Source organism: Hemitrygon akajei, chromosome 29 (genome assembly GCF_048418815.1).
Source record: "Hemitrygon akajei chromosome 29, sHemAka1.3, whole genome shotgun sequence".
Classification (NCBI taxonomy): domain Eukaryota; kingdom Metazoa; phylum Chordata; class Chondrichthyes; order Myliobatiformes; family Dasyatidae; genus Hemitrygon; species Hemitrygon akajei.
This window is the reverse complement of record NC_133152.1, coordinates 19,434,607-19,461,505: the sequence shown is the minus strand read 5'-3', so window position 1 is coordinate 19,461,505 and position 26,899 is coordinate 19,434,607. Positions and strand designations below refer to the sequence as shown.

Sequence of the window (26,899 nt, the reverse complement as noted above, 5' to 3'; positions counted from 1 at the left end):
TCCCCTCCTCTGGTTACAACACATGACTCACAACGCAGCGAGGCCGTGTTGCAACATGCTGATGTGAAACAGTACATGCTGTATTGCAATCTTGTTGTGCATGCTAGACTCGCCAGTTCTTGACTTTTGATCCACACACAAATTCAGTGGGGAGTGTTGAAATAACTTGTGAAATCAAGTTTGGTGTTCTGTTCCGAAGCCCAAGTGAGAGGGAGAAGAGGGTGTGATAGTCAGGAAGCCTCAGATACTGTTCCTAACAGAGGTCCATGGACACGCCATAACTCAAAGCCTAGCCTTTCTTGCATTGGTACAAACTAGGAGGAGGAGCTTGGCACCTCTAGCCTGCCCTGCCATTTCACCCTGGTCCTAGTTCTGGGCAACACCTGCCTGAGATCCTCGTGCCAGCTTAGCCGTGGGCCTGGCCTCCTGAACGGTCAGACAGATCCACTGCAGGCTGGCAGGACGTTGATCGCTCCGAAGCCCAGATGAGGCCTTTCATCAGGCAATGTCAGGCGGGTACATTGCCAACATTTAACAGACACTTGGGTAGGCACATGCATAGGAAAAGTTTGGAGAGATAAGGGCCACATGCAGGTAAATGGAACTGGGTTAGACATTGGGAAAAAAACACTTTCAAACAGGTAACGGGCACCATGATGTTATTTAGAGTCATTAGAGCACACAGTCCCTTTGTCATGGTTTGCTACTATTTGCCCACCAAAGGGTTTGTCTCTGTTATATGACTCGATAACTCCAGAACACCATGGCACCAGCTACCTATCTGAAAGTCTTTTTGTCAGAATCAGAATCTGATTCTGAACATCATGGCACCGGCTACCTACCCGAATGTCTTTTTGTCACGTTGCTAATTCTGAACGTGTGTCTCCTCATCCCTCTCCGCCTCTTCTGCTTCCTCCTTCTCTACAACCCACTGAGATCTCTGCGTGCATCTCCCTTTGATTTCAATCGCTCTCCTATCGTCCTCGGCTGCCAAGGCCCCAAAGTCTAGAATCTTCTCCCAAAATCTCAACGCCTTTCCTCTTTAGTGTGTTGCCACATCTCCCCTCCTTGGCTCTGCATCTCTCTACGTGCTGAGCGTCAGAATGGCCTGAATAACTCTCCATGTGACATTTTCCTCTGCTAAAGGTGCTGCATAAAAGCAAGCTGTTGCTAAGGAACATCAATTCCAGGTGACGTCTCTCCTCGTTATTTGCTGGGTGTTCAGGTACAATCACAATTACACTGTCACCCATGCGTTGTGACACAGCGAAAAAGATCATTACTGGTTCTCCCTTCCTCAGGCATGAAGATGATGTTTCCTTAATTAAATATGCAATATCCTTCATATGATCTTCAAAAGATTAATTACATCTTAAAAAAAAAGATAATTTGTAATCGATCCTGGGGGAGGAACATCTGTAGACCCTTGCACCCAGTGAAAGCACCACAAAAAAATTATCATCAGCCGTGGAAGGGAGGGAAGGAGGGGGGCAGGCCCTCATGAGAATTAGGAACAGATCTGGGGGGGGGGTGGAATAACAATGGGAGTGAGAATAAAAGAGAGGGAGGGAGGGTAGGGGGTTCAAGAGGGGAGGAGGGGAAGTTGGAAGAGAGACAGCAAGGGAGGAGGAGGGGACAAGAGGAGGAACAGGACATGGAAATGTGAATGGGAGGGGAGGGCTACAGACAGAGAATTTGGGAAAAGGCGAGGGGGGAAGGATTACGAGGTTGAAAGGCAGGAAGCGTAGCAGAGGAGGGAGGAGATGAAGGTGGAGCGAGGGCAGAGAGAGGAGGAGGAGGTGACTGGGGAACAGAAAAGACAAGTAAAGAGAGAGGAGGTGGTGGAGAGGCAAGAAATGCTCGGAAAAGGAGAGTGGGGAGTGTTAGCGAGGGGGGGGTTAGGAAGGGAAGGGTGAGGGAAGTAAATAAATTTGGGAGAGGAGGCGAGGAGCTGAAGGGAGAAGGAGAGGGAGGGCAAGAGTGGAAAAGAGGGGGAGCTCAGAGAAGCTTTATGGGAGAGATGGAATTGGAGGGAGAATGGAGTAGGGGACAGCAAGCAGGAATGAAAGAGAGGCATGTTATGAAAAGGGGATGGATGGAGGGAAAGGGAAAGATGGCAGGGGAGGGGTGCAGGAAAGCGTACGGTAAGGATGGAGGCGTACTGGCATGGGGGGGGGCAGGGATGAGAGGACATGGGCGGATAGAGAGAGGGAGAGGATGCCGGAGGAAGGGGAGGAGAGAGGGGTTGGAGAGCAGAGAGGAGGGGAGAAGAAAGATGGAGTGGGGGAAGGGAGGGAGGGAGAGCAGCAGGCAGAGCTGGAGCGGAGGTTGGCGTGTTGCCGCTGGCTACAGGGGGTGTGGGCTAAGGTTCGTCTTCGCACAGTAGTACCGAGCGGATCAGCTCCCTGCCGACACTTAAACTCGTCAATCAGGATTAATGGACTGCTGTATAAAAACTCACTACGCCTTTGCGAACACACACAAACGCTTCCAGCTCTTATTTATGTGTATTTTTTCTCTCGGGCTAACTGGCTTGGAACGATTAACCTCTGCGTGATCCCGGACAACAGCAAAGAAGGAACAAAAATAAAATATGTGTGAGAGAGAAAACATTATGGGTTTTAAAGATAGGAGAAATTGACTGAACAGGAGGCGCTTACCCGGTGAAATTGACACGCCCGGACATTTTTTAAAAGTAATTTTTTATGAAACTTTTTTTTTGGTGGGGAGGGAGGTGAAACTTTGTTGTACGACAGAGGAACGGGTGCAGTTCCATTTTGTGTTGTTGTTTAGGATGAGAATGGAGTGGAGGAACGTGGCTTCGCTGTTGCAGTTCCCGGTGCAGATGGCTCTCCTTTTGCTTCGCGCTGCTGTGTCGCTGCTTCTCCCGACTAGACCGAGGGAGCTGAGCCGGGACACGGTGCTCATCACAGGCGGAGGCAGAGGCATCGGCCGCCACCTGGCTCTGGAGTTCGCTAAGCAAGGGGCCAGGAAGGTGAGTGTCTGGGTCGAAGGCTGCATCGGATAGTGCTTTATTGTTGCAAGACCGCGTTTGAGGATGCAATAATCAGTTTGCCTGGCATTTTATTTCAATTCCACTCACGGATAGGTGCGCCCTTTCAGAAACGCTCTGCAGAATTTGCATAGTCCCTTAGCAGAGAGAGAGAGAGAGAAATGCACTGTACAGGAGGAACAGGATTGCAAAGCGCCCTCCTGTCCGCACTAGTGTTTACAGTCTGTGTCAAAGGCATAGCACGGACCTGCAAACAGAAGGCGAGTTTCTAGGTTGTGTCTGAACGTTGGTGTGCTGCGTTTAACCTTCAGTCCCCGGGCGTTTGGGATTTGCTGGGACAGGTTACTGATGCCAGCCCTTGTGTGGAGATCCCTGCGCTCCCATTTCATGCCTCCAGAATGTGTGTGTTTTTCCTGCACTGTGTGCGAATTACTGCTGGCTTTTTTTTTAGGGGGTGGGGGGGTGGGAGAGAGACCAAACGTTGCTATGACACCTTCCTTCCTTCCCCCCTCCGATCCAGGTTGGGTTTTAAACTGGCCGCAGTTAATTCTCCAGACGCATTCGCCCGGTCCTGTTGTGATTATTCAAACAAGTCCCGCCCTGCGACCCATCCAGGAACAAGCTGCGAGAAGAGAGCTGGTGGTGGTGGGGGAACTGGCCAGGCTCGCCCGGGGTCTCTGTGCAAGCATTCCGGGCCGAGGGACGGGGGGGGCAGGAGACAGACTCCCCCCACCCCCCTCAGTCACGCCGGCGGCGGCCAGCCCCGCTGGGGAGTCGGTGCGAGTGTAGATGGGCTCAGCAGTCGGTGCGCGGGAGAGTGCAAGAGATAGAAGCCCTTCAGAGCTCGATACGAGGCTATTCCTCCGGGAACAGCCCCCGGGGCAGCTCTCCTCACTTGGCTCGTGGTTCATCTCTATTTACCTTGTTCCACAGACCTTTGCCAAACGGCCTTACCCGTTCCTGTTCTGGTGTTTTCTTTTAATCCAGCAGCTGTTTGGAGATATTTCCACCAACCTGTTTATCTAAAATAGCCCAGCGCTGATTTTAAGGTTTAAAGCCCCCTTGTGCCGTCTGTCAGTAGTTCCATTGCTGGCTTTATATAATCAACATACCCCAATGTGACAGATAACTGTGATTTTAATGCAAAATTGTTGATTCAGTACGAGGGAAGTGGAGGAGACTGAAGAACTATAAAAGGCTTGATGCCTAAATTATGCTTTAAAGTAATTGTTATTATAAAGCCACCCTCTTGACAGTCAGCTTGGATGAATATTTTTGGCTGGAGGTTGGTTCCAAGCCCTGCATTTTTCTTTGCGTGGACATTATACATTCCATATTTCTTTGGAACGCTGGAGGCCACTTGAGTCCATGAATTACAGAGCAGTCCCATTCCCACCCCAACTCAATTTCTCCTGTAACTTGCTCACCCCACGTCCCCTGTCAACCCACACCGCTTTGGCATGGAACAGGGGAAGCCGGTGGTGGTCACAGAGGGAACATGTCATCTCCACACAGACAGCACCAGAGGTCGGGATTGAACTTGTGTCACAACTGTTCTGCCCAGTACCACTCATTAGGTCCTCTCAAGTCAAAGATCGATGTTATTCTCTAAGTATTGGCTTAATTTCAGTCTTCATTTTAATATTGAATTCAATTTTAAAGTCATTGGAATAGATCAGAAGCAATTTCATGCTGGCATCTGAGCAAAATGTCCATTTGTGAAGGTTAAGCTTTAAGGTCTTTGTTTCATATGGGTTGTGAATTATACGTTGCGTAAAGCTGTTTAAAGAAATCTTTCAAAGTGATATTTAATCATCAGTCCTGTTGAAGGGTTTCAGCCTGAAAGGTCAACTGCACTCTTTTTCATGGGTGCTACCTGGCCTGCTGAGTTCCTCCAGCTTTTTGTGTGCGTTAGCTGGAATTACCCACCCTCTCCTCCCCGCACCTCCGCCCAATGGTGTAGACCCTAGTCTAAAAGCCAGTCCGCAGGTGGACTGTGGTGACTAGTAATTTGGCCTTGAATCCTCGGGCATGGCTCCTGTGTACTTGGCACAGGAAGGGGTGTGTCAGTGTTGGGAGGGGATCTGGACTTAGGGAGCTGGACAGTTAGCATCTGTGGAACTTGAACCTAAGTGCGAGCCATTTTCAGTGGGGGTGGACAGGACAGCGGAAAGGCATTGGGACTGTGCTGTTGCTGCTTGGGAATGATGTTGGGAGCAGTCCTGCAGTTCATTCGCTTCCTTCTGCTGTTGAAAGGAATGTGAAGGTAGTCCCCAGCGGGGAAACCATCTCGGACTGCCAACCCACCCCGGCTCTGGGTGGCTCGAGACCTTTGCTGCCCCCCGGAGTCTGTTCTGTGGTTCGAGGGTGCAGTGCGCGGTCAGATTGACCTGCATCCACAAGCATTTCCTGGCATCGTGCCCTGCCATTGCGGCTTGTAAGCTACTTTGCGTCATCACAACGTGTTCTAACAGAATTCGAAATGGTGTTGGTTTACTGCAACTAATTGGATTCCAACGTTGGTGGAATTTTATTCAAAGCTTTCTTTCCCTTGTATGTGAGCTGCTGGGTTTGTGACGGGGAGAGTAAAGGCTATATCGCTGGTAAATTAATGGTTCATGCAAAGACTGCACACTGCAGGTTCACCCATTCATTTGTGAGCGGAAAGATTCCAATTCACAACTGAATGGCTTATGTTAAATCAGTGGACCCTGTCTGCCTGCTATCTCAGGTTTCACCTCCTTGTGTCAAAATAGCTGAGTACAGGGGACGGTACGGAGTTCCTGATCAGACAAGTGTGAATGCCTTCATTCACTTACTGAGTCATAGCTAAGCATTTTAAACTGTTGGAGTTTGATGACGTCTTGTTAATCCCTGTGAACAGAGGCTGTAGGATAGTGAGGCTTCAGTCTTGTTCAATGACTCATCTAATGCCCGTTGCACCTTTGGCATTTAGGGCAGCAATGAAGGTCCTCCATCTCTGGCGGTGTCCAGAGCTTCCTCCGTCGTGTCGGGAGCTTCCGCTCGGTTTTCACTCCCGTCAGTCGTGGGTGGAGAGTCAGGAATACCGTCTCACTCGGATGTAGAAGGATTCTTCATTTGCTGTTTCTGTGACAGTTTTGTTTGACCAGTCAGGTCTGTTAGCCCTGAGCCAAACCCCCGAACGTGGAGCACTGGTGGACCACTCTTAGTCTGGCCTCTTTGGCATGGGTGACCCTATCAAGAGCCAAAGAATAAAGCCCTGACTCCAGCCAACATACCTCTCCAGGTTGTTGAGGCACGGAATCCTCCAAGGTTGTGGTCCTCTTGGAGGTTTATGATGACTGGAGTTAGGTAGTGTATGTGGAAGTGACCTGTGTTTGACTATTTTACACCAGTCCTACATTGTTTCGGGATTGAATGAGGCAGCTACATCCAAGTCTGGGGCCGCTGTCAAGTGCCCATTTGGACTCATCCCCACGTTCCCAACAAACCTCCCCCTCTCCCCTGATTCCACCACCCGCCTTCACACAAGGGACAGCTTAATGGCCAACTAACCAACCAACCAACCCAGAGACGCAAGAGAAATTCTGCAGATGCTGGAAATCTTGAGCAACACACAGAATGCTGGAGCAATTCAGCAGGTCAGGCGGCGTCCGTGGAGGGGGATAAGCGATCAACATTTTTGGCCTGGAAAGGAAAGGGGCAGAGGTCAGAATCAGAAGGTGATGGCAGGGGGAGTAGTAGATACTGGCAGGTGATAGTCTATCACCTTTCAGCGTCTCACATTATCCTTCCCCCCCCCCCCCCCCCCCTCACCTGACTGTTTTCAGACAGGACTGTAGGCCTGGCTGGCGAGGCCCGGAAGCCCTGCAGCCTGATTCAGTGCTGTTGCAGTTCCAGTATTTCGATCCAGCGACAGGGAAGGAACAGCTTGTGTACTTTTAAGTTGGAATGATGTTTCCTTGGCAGGGAACTGCCTCACTTCTCGATAAATTCTCCTTTTAATAAGTGTAAACAGATACTATTTTGCCTGCAGTTTTCTGCTAGTTCTGCACCAGCTTTGCACCCACAACCTGTCCCCTCTCCTGACTCACTGGACCCCTCTGTGTGGTCTTTAGTAGTGCTGACCCAAGTCAGCAAAGCCTGGAATTATCACTCATGTATTTTAGCTGTGAGTCTGTGGTGTCAAAAAAGCAGACATTTGACCATTGGAACATCACAGCTGTGTATGATCTTGACCTAGACCCCTGCCTCCTTATAAGCATATCACTCCCTTCTTTCTTTCGTACATCGCTCAGCCTTATTCTGTGTGTGTGTGTCTGTCTGTCTGTCTCTCTCTCTCTCTGTCTCCATGTGTGTCTCTCTCTGTCTCTCTCTCTCTCTCTATCTCCGTGTGTGTGTGTCTCTCTCTGTCTGTGTGTGTGTGTGTCTCTCTCTCTCACTCACTCACTCTCTGTCTGTCTCTCTCTATCACACTCACACACACACACTCTCTTTATTTATATATATATAGGCCTTTGAGATCCTCGAGGAGGAGGTACAGGAACACCTTGCACTTTAGTTCTAGTCGTGGGTTCACTGGCAGGTCAGCCCTGTACTGCTGATGTCATTAATCTTGTTTACCACGGGAGAGGAAATGCATGTCCGGTGGGTGGGGGCAGGTCTGGAGCCTGTCGGGTGGGGCAAGTGGAGGTGGGGTGTTGAGAAGTTCACGGCTCAGAGCCAATTACATGCCACTCAAGTAGGTCACAGTCACGGGGCAAAGATCTCGTCCTGCCATAAGATTTTTATCGCAAGTTATGAGAGATGCAAGGCATTCTGTAAATAAACTTGAACTGAAAGAGGCCAACTTAGCAACTTGTACAGTTTATTGTGATTGTCAGGTCTCACGTATGTAACCTGGGGTTAGCGAGCCAGGGGTTTGGTGAGACTGCAGATATTTGAAAGTGTGGCTACAATGTTTAAGTTACTGTACTAGGAATCGGGGTCTGGACCAACAATTCTGAGGGCTGAATTAAAATTCCATCGTGGCAGCTTGGAATTTAAATTGTGGAATTAAAGCATGGTTCAGGAACGATGATTGTGGAGTTCCTGGGTGCTCCATCTTGCTTACTGATGCCCTTCACCAGAAGAAAGGAAGACTAGACTCGCGGGCGACTGCAGGTGCCGGAATCTGGAACAACTAGTAACCTGCCAGCCAAACTCAGCAGGTCGGCCAGCGTCCATGGGAGGGAAGGAGCTGTTGACGGTTCAGGCCCTGATTATGCAGGTGCTTCAACCTGACACATTGACAACTCCTTCCCTCCCAGATGTTGCTGGATCTTCTGAAGTTCTTCCAGAATGTCGTTTGTTGCTGCCTCCCTTATGCCAACTGTATTGTTTGTAATTCCAATCCACTCCTGAGTACCTTCTAAGAAAAGCTGGCGAGGGATGTACTCCCAAGGGTGGCTACAAAGATTGTCCTTAGCCAGCAGTGCTGGGATCCTAAAACTACAAATAACAATCCAAAGCAAAAGTTGCTTGGGATACTTGGGTGAGGTAGTATCAATGGAGGGAAGTAGATGGTCGGCATTTCTGATCTTGACTGTCCATTTCCTCCACAGATGCTGCCTGACCTGCTGAGTTCCTCCAGCAGTTTCTTTTTGCTCCAGGTTCGAGCATCTGCAGTTTGTCTCAAGTAAAAATAAAACTCTTGTGTAAAGATGAGATAAGCTTTTTGTTAAATTAACTTTACCCTTGTGTTACATTTGCCTGCTCCCATTGAATGCCATCTTCTTTTCTCTTTTTGAAGTACCTACTCTCCCACCCCAATCCACTCCACCTCCTGGGACCAGGAAACCAGCCAGTACATCACCGGACTGGCCGATCAATGACAAACAGGAGGTCCTGCAAGGTTATTCAATCTTGTTGGACCTCCCTACTGTTCCTCATTCTACGTGGGCCTGGTTTTACACGGGGACTTTGGCTGCTGGTTTGCAGGGTATCAGAGCTCAGAGCTGTGGGACAGAATCGGCTTGATCTGCTTCTCATGGTGTTAGACTGGTTTGTCAGCCTGTTGGCTGCTGGCTTTCCTCGTGATCTTGATGGATCAGCCAATCGGGTCCTTGCTTAATGGTATTGGTCCTTGGCATTAAAAAGGTTGGGAACCCCTGCGCTGGTACATATAAATTGTGGGGCGAGCAGCATCAGTTATTGGTGAATCTTATGTAAAGGAATGCCTGCTTTTTCAGAGGGTTACTCTCTGGATATATCAGATATTCAAAGCCGGTCTTTGCTCTACAAGCAACACACACAAAATGCTGGAGGAACTCAGCAGGCCAGGCAGCGTCTATGGAGAAGAGTACAGATGACGTTTTGGGAGTGAGGCCCTTCAGCACGATTCATCCCTGTTGAAGTATCCAGTTTCTGCTAACTGTCCAAAACTCCACCCCTGTCCAGTGCTGGCGTTTTCCACGCTGTCTTCATTAGGGGAGAGAAGGGGGGAGGGAAGAGTTTAAAAGAATGCGGTCTAACTGGGCACTATGTTGGACGTGACCTCAGGCTGACCTTGGCGATCGGTTCTTAGCTTGATTATGGTGGGACTGTCACCGCCCCTCACCGCACACGACTGGCCCAGTCTCCGACTGTGGTTGTGGTGAGACTGTCACCGCTCTTCACCGCACACGACTGGCCCAGTCGCCGACTGTGGTTGTGGTGAGACTGTCACCGCCCCTCACCGCACACGACCGGCCCAGTCGCCGACTGTGGTTGTGGTGGGACTGTCACCGCTCCTCACCACACACGACCGGCCCAGTCGCCGACTGTGGTTGTGGTGAGACTGTCACCACCCCTCACAACACACGACCGGCCCAGTCGCCGACTGTGGTTGTGGTGGGACTGTCACCGCCCCTCACCGCACACGACTGGCCCAGTCGCCGACTGTGGTTGTGGTGGGACTGTCACCGCTCCTCACCACACACGACCGGCCCAGTCACCGACTGTGGTTGTGGTGGGACTGTCACCGCCCCTCACCGCACACGACTGGCCCAGTCACCGACTGTGGTTGTGGTGGGACTGTCACCGCCCCTCAGTGCACACGACTGGCCCAGTCGCCGACTATGGTTGTGGTGAGACTGTCACCGCCCCTCAGCACACACGACTGGCCCAGTCGCCGACTGTGGTTGTGGTGGGACTGTCACCACTCCCTCAGTGCACACGACTGGCCCAGTCGCCGACTATGGTTGTGGTGAGACTGTCACCGCCCCTCAGCACACACGACTGGCCCAGTCGCCGACTGTGGTTGTGGTGAGACTGTCACCGCCCCTCAGCACACACGACTGGCCCAGTCTCCGACTGTGGTTGTGGTGGGACTGTCACCACTCCCTCAGTGCACACGACTGGCCCAGTCGCCGACTGTGGTTGTAGTGTGACTGTCACCGCCCCTCACAACACACGACCGGCCCAGTCACCGACTGTGGTTGTGGTGGGACTGTCACCGCCCCTCACCACACACGACTGGCCCAGTCGCCGACTGTGGTTGTAGTGTGACTGTCACCGCCCCTCACAACACACGACCGGCCCAGTCACCGACTGTGGTTGTGGTGGGACTGTCACTGCCCCTCACCGCACACGACTGGCCCAGTCGCCGACTGTGGTTGTAGTGTGACTGTCACCGCCCCTCACAACACACGACCGGCCCAGTCACCGACTGTGGTTGTGGTGGGACTGTCACTGCCCCTCACCGCACACGACTGGCCCAGTCGCCGACTGTGGTTGTAGTGTGACTGTCACCGCCCCTCACAACACACGACCGGCCCAGTCACCGACTGTGGTTGTGGTGGGACTGTCACTGCCCCTCACCGCACACGACTGGCCCAGTCACTGACTGTGGTTGTAGTGTGACTGTCACCGCCCCTCACAACACACGACCGGCCCAGTCGCCGACTGTAGTTGTGTTGAGACTGTCACCGCCCCTCACCGCACACGACTGGCCCAGTCACTGACTGTGGTTGTGGTGTGACTGTCACCGCTCCTCACCACACACGACTGGCCCAGTCGCCGACTGTGGTTGTGGTGTGACTGTCACCGCCCCTCACCACACACGACTGGCCCAGTCGCCGACTGTGGTTGTAGTGTGACTGTCACCGCCCCTCACAACACACGACTGGCCCAGTCGCCGACTGTGGTTGTGGTGGGACTGTCACCGCCCCTCACCGCACACGACTGGCCCAGTCGCCGACTGTGGTTGTGGTGGGACTGTCACCGCCCCTCACCGCACACGACTGGCCCAGTCTCCGACTGTGGTTGTGGTGGGACTGTCACCGCTCCTCACCGCACACGACTGGCCCAGTCTCCGACTGTGGTTGTGGTGGGACTGTCACCGCTCCTCACCACACACGACTGGCCCAGTCTCCGACTGTGGTTGTGGTGGGACTGTCACCGCTCCTCACCGCACACGACTGGCCCAGTCTCCGACTGTGGTTGTGGTGGGACTGTCACCGCTCCTCACCACACACGACTGGCCCAGTCGCCGACTGTGGTTGTGGTGCGACTGTCACCGCCCCTCACCGCACACGACTGGCCCAGTCTCCGACTGTGGTTGTAGTGTGACTGTCACCGCCCCTCACAACACACGACTGGCCCAGTCGCCGACTGTGGTTGTGGTGAGACTGTCACCGCCCCTCACCGCACACGACTGGCCCAGTCTCCGACTGTGGTTGTGGTGGGACTGTCACCACTCCTCACCACACACGACTGGCCCAGTCGCCGACTGTGGTTGTGGTGGGACTGTCACCGCTCCTCACCGCACACGACTGGCCCAGTCTCCGACTGTGGTTGTGGTGGGACTGTCACCGCTCCTCACCGCACACGACTGGCCCAGTCTCCGACTGTGGTTGTGGTGGGACTGTCACCGCTCCTCACCGCACACGACTGGCCCAGTCGCCGACTGTGGTTGTGGTGAGACTGTCACCGCTCCTCACCACACACGACTGGCCCAGTCGCCGACTGTGGTTGTGGTGGGACTGTCACCGCTCCTCACCACACACGACTGGCCCAGTCGCCAACTGTGGTTGTGGTGAGACTGTCACCGCCCCTCAGCACACACGACTGGCCCAGTCGCCGACTGTGGTTGTGGTGAGACTGTCACCGCCCCTCACCACACATGACTGGCCCAGTCGCCGACTGTGGTTGTGGTGGGACTGTCACCGCTCCTCACAACACACGACTGGCCCAGTCACCGACTGTGGTTGTGGTGGGACTGTCACCGCCCCTCACCACACACGACTGGCCCAGTCGCCGACTGTGGTTGTGGTGAGACTGTCACCGCCCCTCACCGCACACGACTGGCCCAGTCGCCGACTGTGGTTGTGGTGGGACTGTCACCGCTCCTCACAACACACGACTGGCCCAGTCGCCGACTGTGGTTGTGGTGAGACTGTCACCGTCCCTCAGCACACACGACTGGCCCAGTCGCCGACTGTGGTTGTGGTGAGACTGTCACCGTCCCTCAGCACACACGACTGGCCCAGTCGCCGACTGTGGTTGTGGTGAGACTGTCACCGCTCCTCACCGCACATGACTGGCCCAGTCGCCGACTGTGGTTGTGGTGGGACTGTCACCGCTCCTCAGCACACACGACTGGCCCAGTCGCCAACTGTGGTTGTGGTGAGACTGTCACCGCCCCTCAGCACACACGACTGGCCCAGTCACCGACTGTGGTTGTGGTGAGACTGTCACCGCCCCTCAGCACACACGACTGGCCCAGTCGCCGACTGTGGTTGTGGTGAGACTGTCACCGCCCCTCAGCACACACGACTGGCCCAGTCGCCGACTGTGGTTGTGGTGAGACTGTCACCGCTCCTCTCCGCACACGACTGGCCCAGTCGCCGACTGTGGTTGTGGTGAGACTGTCACCGCTCCTCACCGCACACGACTGGCCCAGTCGCCGACTGTAGTTGTGGTGGGACTGTCACCATCCCTCACCACACACGACTGGATCACAGGCAGACCATGCTTGAGGCTTGGCAACAAAGTGCCCATTCCCCGTTTTATTACCGCACGTTCTCCGATTGTTACTCCGCAGAGGCTGCCTGTCCCGGGTGCTTCCAGCGATCTCTGTTTAATTTCAGATCTCCAGCAGCACCAAGTTGCTCTATAGGGCATTTTTTCCTGCAAATACTCCCTTGCATCGCAGTGCTTTGTGCAGTGCAGGGGCTGGCTTGCGACCGTTTGGTTTGTAAGACAATAGGATGACAGAGTCCAGAGATAAGTGCAGAGTGCTGCCTGTGCATCACAAAATGGGCCGTTGTGTACCCTGCAGACCTGGGAGCCCCCTCATACCGCTTGGTCACACTAAAACCCTCCCTTTTCTGTGACTGGCAGTTGGGGTCTGGTCTGGGAACCACTGTAGATTAGGCCTTTCTCCAGGAAGGTTTTGAGAGCCGGGTAGTTTTTAAAGTATGAAAACAGAGGTGCTTTGTACGCTGTCCTGCCAGGGACTGCTGGAATGTTTGCAGACATTGCCAGGGACGCTGTGCTCTGCAGGCTCTAAACCTTGCCTGCTATTTGCCATAAATAGACAGGAAAGGCAAAAAAGAACCATCAGTGTTCAGATGAGCTCCTGCATCTTCGTTCTGATCAGCCCTGCTCGAAGGGGCAGTCCTCCGAGTCACTGGATCCCACATCGGCACTCACTGAGGCTTGCATGCCTTGCCGGAGGGTTGCCTTGTCAACAGTCATCAAGGAGAGGAGGTTGAAAGCACAGCCTTGGTGCACTGCTATGAATAACGAGGGCCCTTGTTTGGCATCGGGCCAACGACCCCTGAACCTGACACACTTTCAATTCAGAACTCGCTGACCATAAAATTACTAAGGGTAGCTTCTCACTGAAGTGGAACATCCCGTAGGGCCAGGCAGCCGGTGGCCGCTGCAAGCTTTCTGCCCCTTCCCGTGACTCTGCCCGACTTTCCAGGCGGTGGCGAAAAGGGCAGGCGATAAAGCAGGCACTGGCAGAAGGCCCCCAGTTTCTCAGCCAAGTGGACACGCTTGCAACACACACACACACACACAAAATGCTGGAGACGCTCAGCGGGACAGGCAGCATCTATGGTGGGAAATGGACAGTTAACATTCTGGGCCGAAACCCTGGATGGTCTTTCCATTAGGACTGGGGAGGAAGGAAGAAAAACCAGTATAAGGTGGTGGGGGGGAGAGCTAAGAAGTACACGTTGTCTTGTATCAGGTGAGACCTGGTGAGGGGAAAACTGGGTGGAGGGGCAGGGGGAATGATGTGAGAAGCTAGGAGGTGATAAAGTCCCTCCCGATGCCTATTATGCCCCCGGCATTTAGGGCAACAATGAAGGTCCTCCATCTCTGGCGGTGTCCAGGCCTCCCTTCATCATATCAGCAGCCTCCTCTCTGTTTTCACTCCTGTCAGTCATACAAGTCCCGGGTGGAGACTCAGGAATACCGTCACACTCAGCTGTAGAGGGATTCTTCACTGCTGTTTCTGTAACAGTTTCGTTTGACCAGTTGGGGTTGTTGGCCCTGAGCTGAACCCCCGAACCTGGAGGACCGGTGGACCTCTCTTAGTCTGGCCTCTACCCTTTGACCTGTTTGGCATGGGTGACCCTACCGAGAGCCAAAGCATAAAGCCCTGTATCCATGCAACGTAGCTCTCTGGGTCATCAGGCACACAAGCCTCCAAACCACAAGAAGGCGGGAGGTGATGGGAGGAAGTAGTAGAGGCTGAAGAAGAAGGAATCTAATGGTGATAAAGGGAAGGAGATGGACCTCACAATGGTGCTCCATTCCTACAATTGGCCACAAGTCAAGGAACATTTGCTGCCTGAGCTGCTGAGTTTCTCCAGGAATTTGTGTGTGGCCGTCTAGATTTCCATCATCTGCAGAATCTTCTCTCATGCTTGCACAGTGGGGAGCAATGCTACACTTTGGTGTGGACAGTTTTGCTATGAATGACATTGGACGTGCCATTGATGGGAAAGGTTCAGGTGAACATTCATGGATGGGAAAAACTTGGAGCAGGGGTTCCCAACCTTTTTTTATATATGCCAGGGAACAATACCATTAAGCAAGGGGTCTGTGGACCCCAAGATGGGAACCCATAGCTTAGTGGGGTATGAACTGAATGCAGGCAAATGGGACCAACTCAAGAGCAAAGCTTGGTTGGAAAAGGCAAGTTGGGCCTGTTTCTGTGCTATACAAATGTGCCCACGGCAACTTGATTAGCTGTCTGACTGAAGGTAGTCTATCAGTCTCATCTGGTCCGCTGTGGTGGCAGATGATAAGAGTGTTCTCGTCCCTAGAGTTCTAAGTTTTCTCTCTGACCCCAGATATGGTGTCTTATAGTAAATGTGTACCTTGGAGAGCATTCTGACTGGTATGTTGGGGAAGAGGCTACTGCACAGGACCATAAGAAGCTACAGAAGGTTGTAAAATTGGTCTGCTCCACCATGGGTACTAGCCTCTGTAGTATCCACGACCTCTTCAAGGAGCAGATGGGCAGCGTCTATGATTAAGGACCCACCCCCCCACCATCCAGGACATGCCCTCTTCTCATTGTTTCAGGAACAGCTTTTTCCCCTCTGCTATCCAATTTCTGAATGATCACTGCACCTCACTACATTTTATTTTTTCTGTTTTCACAGTACTGTTTTTAACTGGTTAATATACATATAACTACTGTAATTCATTTTTTTTTTCATATTTATCCAGTATTGCATTGTGCTGCTGCTGCCCAGTTATCAAATCTCCCCACGTATGTCGGTGATATTAAACCCGATTCTGATATTTAAGGTTAACTTTCAGATTGCTTTTGGGATTCTTGTACAGCAGCTAGTAGCTTGTGTAGCGCTTTTAAAGGTAATGCTTCTTGACGAATTCCCTAGGGTTGTGAATATATTTGAGGACATTTTGATAAATGCTCGTAAATACAGCAAAATTAGGAAAGAATCAGAATCCAGTTTAACATCATTGAGATGTGCTGTGAAATTTGTTGTTTTGTGGTAGCAGGACAAAGTAATACATAATAATAAAAAATCTGTAAATTACAGAAAGTAGATGTATGAAGTTTAAAAAAAAGGTGCAAAAAGAGCAAAAAAAAAGTGTTCATGGGTTCAATGTCCAATCAGAAATCTGAAGGCAGAAACAGAATCTCTGATTATTTAGAAAGGCATTGGGTAGTGAAGGGGTTAACTGGCTGAGCTTATGAATTCTGACTCACTAGTTATCTGTGGATTGACAAAACGTAAGTTGTCTCCTCGTTTGAGCCTTATGGAACTTCAAGCTACGATCTGTTCAGTGACCCCACCCCCCCTTCTTCCCCCACGCCCTTTTATAGTCCCTTTACAAGTCTGAGCACTGCGATGACTTGGGGCTCTCTTTTGCTCTGAAAGGTAGACCTGAGGGACTCGCTTTAATAGGCGTGAGAACAGCCTCAGGAGGGAAGCTGAGCCGTAGTTTGAGGAAGGAATGGGGTGGAACCGAGTTAATGGCAGTAATGGATTGGAGCACTCCTCTGTTTTCGTGAATGTCTGTGAAGAAAAAGAATTTCAGGATGCATGTTGTATGCATTTCTCCGGCATTAAATGCACCTACTGAGTGGTTAATTATTGTCACATGTGCTGAGGTAGAGTGAAAGTTGTCTTGCATCCGGTTCACAGTGTGTTGAGGGTAAAGCATGTTGAAACAAAAATGGAGTGTTTAATAAAGTATAAAAGCTATAGAGAAAGTGCAGTGCAGGCAAACAATGAGGTGGACGGTCTTAGCAAGGTAGATTGTGAGGTAAAGAGTCAATCTTCCCATTCAATAGTTGTATAACAATGGAATCACGGTGGTACGTGCTTTCAGGCTTTTGTACCTTCTGCCCGATTGGAGAGGGGAGAATAGAGAATGACTGGATTAGGTGGGGTCTTTGATTATGCTGTCTGCTTTACTGAGGCATTGAGAAGTGTAGGCAGAGCCTGTGGAGTGGAGGCTGTTTGCTGTGATGCGCTGGTTATTAGTAAGGTGGTTATTAGTGAAGCTTGGTTATTAGAAAAGGGGAAATGATGATGTTGGAGACTGAGCTGTAGTTGATAACCAGATGCCTGACGTATGTTTTGCTGTTGTCTGGGTGCTCCAAAGCAAGTGAGATTGAGTCAACTGTAGGGATCTTTAGAAAGGCATTGGGTTGTGAAGGGGTTAACTGGCTGAGGTTATGAATTCAGGACCCACTAGATATCTGTGGATTGACAAAACATAAGTTGTCTCCTCGTTTGAGCCTTGGAAACTTCAAACTACAATCTGTTCGGTGACCCCTCATTTCTTTCCCCCCCCTACCCCCAATTCCTCTGCCCCTTTTTATAGTCCCTTTACAAGTCTGAGCACTACGGTGACTTAAGGCTCTCTTTTGCTTGGGTCCTTGCTCTGGCAGGAGTTAATTCTAACCATAACCAATCTCTCAAAGCACTTACCGTAGATTCCGGATTTTAAGCCACTACTTTTTTCCCACATTTTGAACAGCTTTGAACTTTGCGGCCAATAATCCGAAGCGGCTAATGCATGATTTTTTTCATGCCACCTCGTAAACATTTTGCCTCATAACAGTAGACCAATAAAATTGATGAGTAGTTCACAGAGGTCCAATGAAATTGTACGATAAATCAAGCGCACTTTCACAATTAAATTATTGTAAATCAGTCATTTGTACTCACCCTCATCAACATGGAAAACACTCGAAGCATTGTGCTGCCAACTTAGTTTAAACTATATTTGTTTTCTGTACTACATCGCGGGATGCTATGACGTCACACCCGGTTTCGCGGTGTCTTGTGGGAAAATGCCGGTTTGCGATAAACGGAAAGGAGGGGGGGAGCGCATTACGCGAGCGGCTTTGGATCTGAGCGAACTCTGCTTTTAAGTTAAAGGTGATCAATAACTTTTCCTGGTAGGCTGCAATATATATATTTTTTTACCAGTCGTTAGGAGATATTGGAATGTTGTTCAGTAAAGAAGTATACGCAACGTATATTTAAAAGTAGCCGCGTACGGGCACGGTTCGAAAAAAAGCATTTGCAATATGTATTTGTTTTTGTTACCATATGGATTTAATTAAAAGTTAAAAAAATCCTCACGTGTAATATCTTTCTGTGTAAATATCTCATATTACAACGTGGGACACCTGCGGCCGAAAATCCGGTGCGGCCTAAAATCCGGTGCGGCCTTTACAATTAAAAAATTGATTTTATTTCTAAAATTAGAGCCAGCGGCTTTTAATCAGGTGCGCTCTGTAGTCCGGAATCTACGGTAATTACAATAGAAGTGTGTGCTAGCAGTCAATAGCCATTGAGGCAGCTCACCCTGCTCTTGGGCACCGGATTGATTGCTGTCATTTTAAAGCGTTTGGGAACATCATACCGTAGCAGTGAGACACTGAAAATGCCCTTGAACTCTCCAGCCAGTTGGTCAGCACAATTTTTTAGCACTGGGAGGAAAATTGTTCTCAGCTCTCTCCTACCATCTTGATTTGCAATGAATGATACCGGGAGATAAGGTGCCATTATAAATGAGGTCCTTTTCAACACAGCTTACGACGGGTGTGGGCCGAAGAATACTGAGTGTGGGATCTTGTTGTGCAGAAACTTTATGTACACCTTCTAAAAGGAACTTCATGGAGTTGAATGCTCATTTCTGACGCTTGAAGGGGAAAGTAACCCAGAACTTTGGATGTACTAAGGACATGAGGGGCCGTGTGTCAATGCAAGGAGCGGGACGCATTTTACTAACTCTGTTTTATGCCCCTCTTTGTAGATCATCGTGTGGGGTCGGACGGAGAAGTGTCTCAAGGAGGCTTGTGAGGAAATTCGCAGCTTGGGAGTAGAGTGCCATTACTTTGTGTGTGATGTGGGCAACAGGGAGGAGGTCTACCAACAAGCTAAAGCTGTACGGGAGAAGGTGGGTCCCACTGGAAATGTTCCTGTCAATTAATCTCCGATCTGTACTGGCTGCAAGTAAATCTGGGCTAATAAAGTTGCTGTTCTGATAGGAGACGTTAAACGGAGGCCCGGTCCGATTGACCAGGTGGATGTTTAAAGTTTATAGTGTAGTAGAATTTTCCTGGACCCCTTTAAGAAAGAATAGTCTTGTCCAGAGTGTGACTGTTTTTCCCTTCTTAGCTCTCCAAGGAACAGGGAGCTTCATTTCCACAATGGGACACGACCCCTGGGGAAGTTTCACATTCACAGCAAATTTGGCTTCAGAAAACTGGTGGGACCTCTGACCGGCTCGGCGGTGGAGGGAGGATATGGAAGACATTGAAGCGCTGATCATTCATCCCATAGCTATTTGTGGAATGCTGCTTAATACAAAGTGACTGCTGTGTTTTTTTTCCCCTTCCCACAAGTCTTCCAAGTAACTTTAAGACGTGCATCGTGGAGTGCTGGTTTTGATGCAGACTTCTTTTCTATATACAGCAAGGCACCCATTTGAGATTAGTTCTTTTGAGTGTGAGCTCTTTGTCTTGAATGCAACTTGTTTTTAAGCTGGAGTAGGGGATGGAACAATGCCCGTGACCAATCGCTTTGCTTGCCTGCAGGTGGGTGACGTTACTATCCTGGTGAATAACGCTGCAGTTGTCCATGGGAAGACTCTAATAGACAGCGATGATGATGCTCTCCTCAAGTCCCAGCATATCAACACACTTGGCCAGTTTTGGGTCAGTACATAGTCTCTTGGCATATATCCTAAATAACTAGTATACAACTGGCTTCTTGGCCTTTCCGTTCACGTGTCATTACAGTGCCATTTGCAGATCCTAGTAGCATATACCGGTGTCCATCGTGCAGGATCCCACAAGTGTTGCATTAAAGATCCTGCAGCATATTGATAGAAAATTATTTCTTTCTCTGCAGCTTCCCAGCCAACATTTTTCGATCAGCCTTGCCAAGCCCAGATTAGCCACCCATTCATCTTCGGGGGCTGTATGTGTTAACTTCTCGCCATGCTTGGCAACAAAATGGTCACCACACTTCAAAATAATTTGCTTGGGTGAGAAGTTGGACAATCTGTTGAAGTGCGATAGTAACGTTTCCTCACCTCGTTTTAAAATTCACCCTCTCCTTTCGGAATCCTGCTGTCTGGTTGGTTTGGTTTCCAGATTATAAAGCTGATGCAGGGAATATCCAGCAGAGAAGTTTGAAAGCTGCTTCACTTGCTCACTCCTCGTTCGAACCAGAACTGTCTTTTATTGTTTGGTTTCACTTCGATAACATGTTCAATATTTCAAATTGTTGAAATTAAGCTCTCTTGTGTACTGTCAGCTCTCTGTCTCTGGATTGGTTTAAGCCCAGGTGAGGGAGGGGTATCACATGGCCAACACTTCATCTTGAGTTGTGTTGTCTACTTTAAACCCAAAGGCAGTTGACTGACCACTCTCAGTTCAGAACCGGCTATGATGGGTTGAAGTTTCACCTGTGACTTCATCAAAAGCAATCTGATGATTCCCTTTTGTAATTCCTTGTGTCCCTCTCATTTAGACAACAAAAGCCTTCCTGCCACGGATGCTGGAACTGCAACACGGACACATAGTCTGCATGAACTCCGTGCTGGCGCTGTCTGCCATCCCTGGAGCCATCGACTACTGCACCTCCAAATCCTCCTCCTTCGCCTTCATGGAGAGCCTGACGCTGGGGCTCCTCGACTGTCCGGGTGTCAACGCCACCACCGTCCTCCCTTTCCACACCAGCACCGAGATGTTTCACGGCATGAAGACCAGGTCAGTCCCGGGGATGATTTGTACGGTGGCTGATTCACTTGACTTGTGTTAAGTGAAGGAATCGTCGTTGCCTTGCTGGTCCACAACCCGTTTTCCTTCACTAACAGGGGCTGCACCTAGCACATGGGATCTCTGGGTGAGACTGGATGCTGTAGGTAGGGAAGAAGGAATTGTGTAAGAGTAACATTGATGTAAGACAGAATGAGTGGTGACCTCATTGGAACCTATCGAATGGTGGATGTAGAGAGGATGTTTCCGATGGTGGGAGAGTCTAAGACTACAGCCTCGGAATAGAGGGGCATTCTTTTAGAATGGAGATGAGGAGTAATTTCTTTAGCCAGAGGGTGATGAATCTGTGGAATTCGTTGCCACAGGCGGCTGTGGAGGCCGAGTCTTTATGTTGATAGGTTCTTGGTTGGTCAGGACTTGAAGGGATACAGGGAGAAGGCAGGAGATTGGGTCTGAGAGGAAAGTCAGATCACCCATGATGAAATAGTGGAGCAGACTCGATGGGCCAAATGGCCTAATTTTGCTCCTATCTCTTGTGGCCTTTTGGACAAGTTCAAGGATGGTGCCAATTAAGAGTGAACACCTCAGGAGGGAGAGGGAGGCACCCAGTGACATTTTTACAAGTTTAAACTTTAAAGAGACCGCTGTGAGTTTAAAATAATTACCAATCCCATTAGCCAATCTTTTGTAACTTGTCCAGCACTCTTGCGTGTCACTGTCACCACGTGCTTAATGTTGAAGAGTCTTATCAAAACCACTCATTTTCAAAGGACTGTTTGGCTTACTTAGGTGATTAATGACCCTTGTGGTACAAATGGGCTACAATGGTAGCTACTGCCTCTGATTGCTGAAGCATCGCGTAATGTGGATTTCAATTAGTGTTGACCCAGCCAGTGCCCAGGAGTCCGCCTTTTGCACTTAACGATGATCAGACTGCACCCTATTTCACTCCAGGATATCGAGTCTGTTTACAGCAGTCTGACCATTTGCCTGCAGTTGCTGGATTGAACCTGGGAAATCAGGCTTAGAGTGACACATTCCCTGGGTTTAACGCAGTTGTCCTTCTCTTCAGTGGGGAAATGTTAAATATAAAGTGACAGGGTGTACAGTGCATCAACTTGGAGGATGCTTTTTGTGACCATCCTACCCTGAAGCTGGTCCATCCTCATAGTTAGAGTAGTGACTGGAGCCTTTGGTTTCTTCTGTCCCAGTACAGACTTTTGAAAGACACAAAATGCTGGAGGAACTCAGCAAGTCGGGCAGCATCTATAGAAAAAAGCGAACAGTCAATATTTCAGGCCAAGGCCCTTCATCAGGACTTGTCTACTCTTTTCCATAGATGCTGCCTGACCTGCTGAGTTCCTCCAGCATTTTGTGTGTGTTGCTCTGGATTCCCAGCATCCGTGCTTGTGGCAGACCTTTTGAAACTTTATTCGTAATTCCTACTGCAAACGATCTTTGCTGATTCCCGACGCGGGTTTAGAAGCGGGTTCACCTCAGACTTGGTTTGACCTGTGCACTGATCTACTCTGAAGGTCGATTTGCTTTGGGGTTTCGTGACAGGTTTCCAAAACTCTTCCCGCCCCTGAAACCTGACACAGTGGCTCGCCGGACAGTGGAAGCAGTGCGGACGAACCAGGCTCTCCTCTTGCTACCCTGGACCATGCACTTACTTGTCATCATGAAGAGGTGAGATCGGTGCAGGGTCTCGTCCCGATTATATTGTAGGCAATATTGCAGATAGAGCTTCTCATCAGAACTAGCAGCTGGACCCAGTGAGAAGGTGGAAGAACAGGGCATCTTCTCACTGGGAAAGGGAACGTTTAGTTTCATCGAGGAATGTGCTTCTTTGATAAGAAATAATTAAAGAAAAATGCGGACATGAGATAGGAAGCAGATAGATGAGTTTGACAGGCCTCCCTTATCTGGCTCTGTTTGAGAAAGAAAGTAACGTTATCTAGGGCTTCAGACAAGGAGCGACAGTGTCTTTACATAGTTTAATACCACCCACCAAGATGCAGCCAAGTCTCTTCCATTACTGGGTGCCCCTGAAGGTCACAAGTGAAATGAGTGCGATGATATTTTCTGTCAATCGTCATGGCGTCACTTCAGACCAAAGCAGACGAGAGTCACTAGAATTAAAAAACACATCTGTATCTGGGGAATTGGCAAAGCTTTAATGGGGGGGGGGGGGGGGAGGTCAGAATGTCATCACTTATAACCATATGTTTGACTTTTTACAAATTGGTCAGTGGGTGAAAGCACTGAATTTGAAATGTCACGGGAAGGCTTCATTCCAGATTCTGAGATAGGCAAGGTGAAGTAGCCTCCAGTGAAGATTACTGCCGTGTGTAAACTGCACTTGAGCGTGAGGGACTAGATGCGGCTTGGCCATGTTCACTTTCACCACTCCAGTGCACAAAGCACAAGGCTTACTGATGAGGTAAAGTCTAGCTGGTAAAATATCTGAAAAACGAGTCACGGTTTCCTCATGACTTGGAGGAGGGTGGGGGAGGGGGTTTCTATCTGCCCTTCTAAATGCAACCAATACCCCATTCTCCCTTTTCCACACCTTCAATAGCATGAACATAATTTACTTACGCTGTTCTGGAGCTTGACACTAGGAGAACATATCTTCATGCCTATCAGTTGATCATTTATCCCTTGCATTAATCAACTGGCTTTTAACCATAAAATTACCAAGGAGTATAACCCTAGTTTGTTTAATCTCTGAACTTGTATAAACCCTTGGAAGCCAGTGCTGAGCCAGGCTCCATCTAGTCTGGAGGCTCTACAAATTATACAGAGATACTGAGCACTAGGAAGTTTTTCTTTCCTACTTGTGGATACAAAGCTCCTTGGGACATTGTCATGGGAGGTGACATTTCACAATGCTTTTAAAATAGAGCAGCTGTTTTGGGAAGTATCACTGAATTCAAAATTGCATCTTTCTGACCTCTTTCTTTTTCCCTCCCTGGTTGCAGTATACTCCCACATACGGCCTTGGAGGAGATTTATAGGTTTACCGGAAGCTATGTGTGTATGGACAGCTTCAAAGGGCGAACATAAGAGGCCCAAATGTGCTCGCGGCTCACTCTCCGATCTCCCGAGCAAGCTGGAAAATGAACTTTCAGAATGTCTGTGGCAGGCGACTCTGACATTTTCCTGTCAAGTCTTGCAGAACGTTAAGCATTGGATCGTCACCAGGGCAATACAGCCCTGAGCTCCCCCTCGGGAAAGTGAACTGTGTAATCCAACAAGACATTAACGGATGGACAAAAAAAAACTTGGTGGCTTGTTTCGTGTGAGAGCTTAAGTGTCTTCATTCTAAGTATAATTTGGGACATCCGAAACCCTTCACCAGCAAACCTGCGTGGCTTCTAAATATGCTCTTTTGCGTTGATGGTGTTCTGCAGGCAGCCTGTTTCACAGGATGTGATTTTTCACATTGTGCCAATGACTTTGCATGCAGTTCCACTTGATGTTACTCAGTTTAATAAGAGGAATTCCAGTGAAAATTCATCTCCTTTTTCCTTTTTAAAATCATGCTGTAAATTTTAATATTTAAACTCTTTCTAATTTGCCACCTGGGCTAAAAATCCTTCCTCGAGTTTAGTGAAAGAATAAAATGTAAAAGAATGACCTGGCTTTGGAATATTAAAATACTAATTGACTCTGCACTAGGAACGAGAGAAGCCTTGTGGTGTTTCTTGAGGTGCCATGTGAGATTCCATGAATGTGTGTCGCTTCATGCTTTAAGTATGATTTATAATCTCATTTTTAAAGTTAGCATAGATGCTGCTCCATACATCTGCTGTCCTCAGTATGACAGCCCTGCTTTTTCAGATTATTTTCTGAACTCCCCAGGCAGGGAAAATTGAGTCCCTCACTGTCTGCTCTTTATCCTGTACTTTAATCAAATGACCCATAACCTTGGTTAAGCTCCTGGAATCCTGATATGATGCAGATAAGACTACAGTACATTTCCTCCAGGGCTGAAATGTCCTTCCAAGGCCAATATCTGAAATTAGTAACCTGCATATTGAAGTTTACACATTGTAGCTGTAATTGACTCCCTGGTGAATGAGAGGCTCAGTGCAAATTGATCATTTCAAGCGCTGTGGACTTATTTTCAGATGTATGCGAGAGGGAGCTGGTAGGTGCTGCAGACTGAGCTGCTAATACTCCCATTTCAGAGATCCACTTTCGGTGTCAGGAATGCAGTTGTTTGCAAAGAGAAAGTAGTTAAAGGGTGGGGGCACAAAAATCTGATCTTGGCTCCAGAAAGGACAACTAACACTTACACATACATTCACAGAAATAATCTGAAGTGGCACCATTAATTTGAATTAAATAAAATTGTCCTTCTCCCAGCCCAAATAGTTCTAGACATGTGCAATTAATATCAGAGTTACAAAGTACCACTTTCTCCACCCAAGTTTAAGATTCAGGAGGGTGGGACTTTCCGTTGTTATGTTTGTTCAGAGGGAGCAGACTCCCATGAGAGTGAGGATTGGTTTCTGTACGGTGTTAAATTCCTTCCAGTGTTGAACTAGCACTGAAAGACACAGAGTACGGGTGCTAAAGATTGATGTTCAGTTCCTGCGCATACCAGCCCTCTCCAAGCAAAGCTTTATGTATTTCCTTACGATGTTGTAATCTGTAGTAAGGTTTTGATATTGGACTGGGAGAAGAGCAGGAATGTTCAGCACAGGTCAAGGTGAATGAGTCCTGTCACTCACTGAGTCTGCCCTTTTCTATGTTGGTCTGATTTAAGTTGGCCACAGAGTACGGAGGTTTCTTTAGATACTGCACTGTAATGGTAGAATGAGACGAGCTGGTAGGATGTAATAATTACCCTAGTGCGGAGAGTGGATTTTGTGAATTGCTACCCGGTGACTGTCGGTAAAACCTGACAAACGGGATTTGGATTCTGCATTGGCCCATACTCAATGCCCAGACTTGCATGAGAGAGTTGCCTCTCACTTGTGGAACTTCTGGCCTACTGGCATTGTGGACCCACCCCGAACAAAATGTAGACGCTTCAGAGAAGGAGGAATGGGTTAATGATTAGAGCTTGTCTATTTCCATTACTAGAAAGATTCTGACCCAACCCAAGCACAACAGCAGGACTCCACAACAATGGACTGATTACCAAATATTAATTAGGCTGCAGTTGATAGTAGTTCTGTTTAGTGATTCAACATTAGCCAACAATGATTACACAATATGACTAACCTTGACGAAATCTGAAAGGTAATGTGGTTAAAACTCTCCCTGTATGTATGTATCAGGTCTGGTGGAGTGAAGAGACAGAAATAAAATTAAAACTTTCTCTCCATCTGCTGCAGAAGGCACAATATCTTCAAGAACAATTATTTTTTATTATTACTGTCTGTACACCACTGGCGCTTAGGGCAGCAATGAAGGTCCTCCATTTCTGATGATGTTCAGCACTTCCTTCGTCATGTCAGTAGCTTCCTGTTTTCACTCCTGTCAGTCATGCCAGTCCTGGGTGGAGACTTGGGGATACTGTCACACTCGGATGTAGACGGATTCTTCACTGCTGTCTCAGTAACAATTTTGTTTTGTCAATCAGGGTTGTTAGCCCTGAGCTGAACCCCAGAACCTGGAGGCCCGGTGGGCCACTCCTAGTCTGGCCTCTACGCTTTGACCTGCTTGGCATGGGTGACCCTACCAGGAGCCAAAGCAAAAAGCCCTGACTCCAGCCAACATAGCTCTCCGGGTCATTGAGGGAAGCAAGCCTCCAAACCCCACGACAAGGTTCTGGTCCTTATGGAGATTCAAGGACAATGCAAAGTATTTTGACTTTATAGATGCTCCCCAGGCTATGAACACTCAGCTTATATCCAAGCTGTATGTATTTGGGAGAATGGTGGGAGTGGTGCATTTCTGCACCACTCTCTCTTTCCTTCTTCTCCCCAGACGCAACAATGGGTGCTGGGTCAAGCTGAGGGCAGAACAATCTTCCATCCACTCACCGAGCCCGTGAGGCTGGGTGGTGGGTGCACGCTCATCTTGCCTCTGGAGAACAGTCCAGGTTACAGAGAATCCTCAGGAACACGGAGACTGCCTGCCTTCAGAACCATGGAGAGTTTGTATTGTACTCAGTAAAAACACGT

General features: G+C 49.3%; 1 protein-coding gene across 4 annotated transcripts; it reads left to right on the top strand.

Moving 5' to 3' along the window:
- The first annotated feature begins 2,373 nt into the window (after positions 1 to 2,373).
- LOC140718267 (short-chain dehydrogenase/reductase 3-like) lies at positions 2,374 to 24,443 on the top strand. Of its 4 annotated transcripts, XM_073031778.1 has the most exons (7): positions 2,375 to 2,695; positions 2,794 to 2,995; positions 18,785 to 18,928; positions 19,569 to 19,688; positions 20,509 to 20,747; positions 22,320 to 22,445; positions 23,741 to 24,443. In XM_073031778.1, exons 2-7 carry the CDS (start codon positions 2,795 to 2,797, stop codon positions 23,823 to 23,825), a joined length of 915 nt encoding a protein of 304 aa, XP_072887879.1. In that variant the 5' UTR covers positions 2,375 to 2,695; position 2,794; the 3' UTR covers positions 23,826 to 24,443. The 4 variants fall into 4 exon arrangements, with proteins under 4 accessions (XP_072887881.1, XP_072887879.1, XP_072887878.1 ...); XM_073031777.1 differs by having other exon boundaries at positions 2,375 to 2,995; XM_073031779.1 differs by lacking the exons at positions 2,375 to 2,695; positions 2,794 to 2,995 and adding an exon at positions 3,163 to 3,273.
- The last annotated feature ends 2,456 nt before the right edge of the window (positions 24,444 to 26,899 follow it).

What these genes read in the sequence shown, in the direction of transcription:
- LOC140718267 (XM_073031778.1), top strand. Translation starts at nt 2,795, where the DNA reads ATGAGAATGGAGTGGAGGAACGTGGCTTCGCTGTTGCAGTTCCCGGTG. An exon ending in ACACACTTGGCCAGTTTTGG is followed by an intron (nt 19,689 to 20,508) that starts GTCAGTACATAG and finishes CCTCTCATTTAG; the next exon opens with ACAACAAAAGCCTTCCTGCC. An exon ending in TTACTTGTCATCATGAAGAG is followed by an intron (nt 22,446 to 23,740) that starts GTGAGATCGGTG and finishes CCCTGGTTGCAG; the next exon opens with TATACTCCCACATACGGCCT.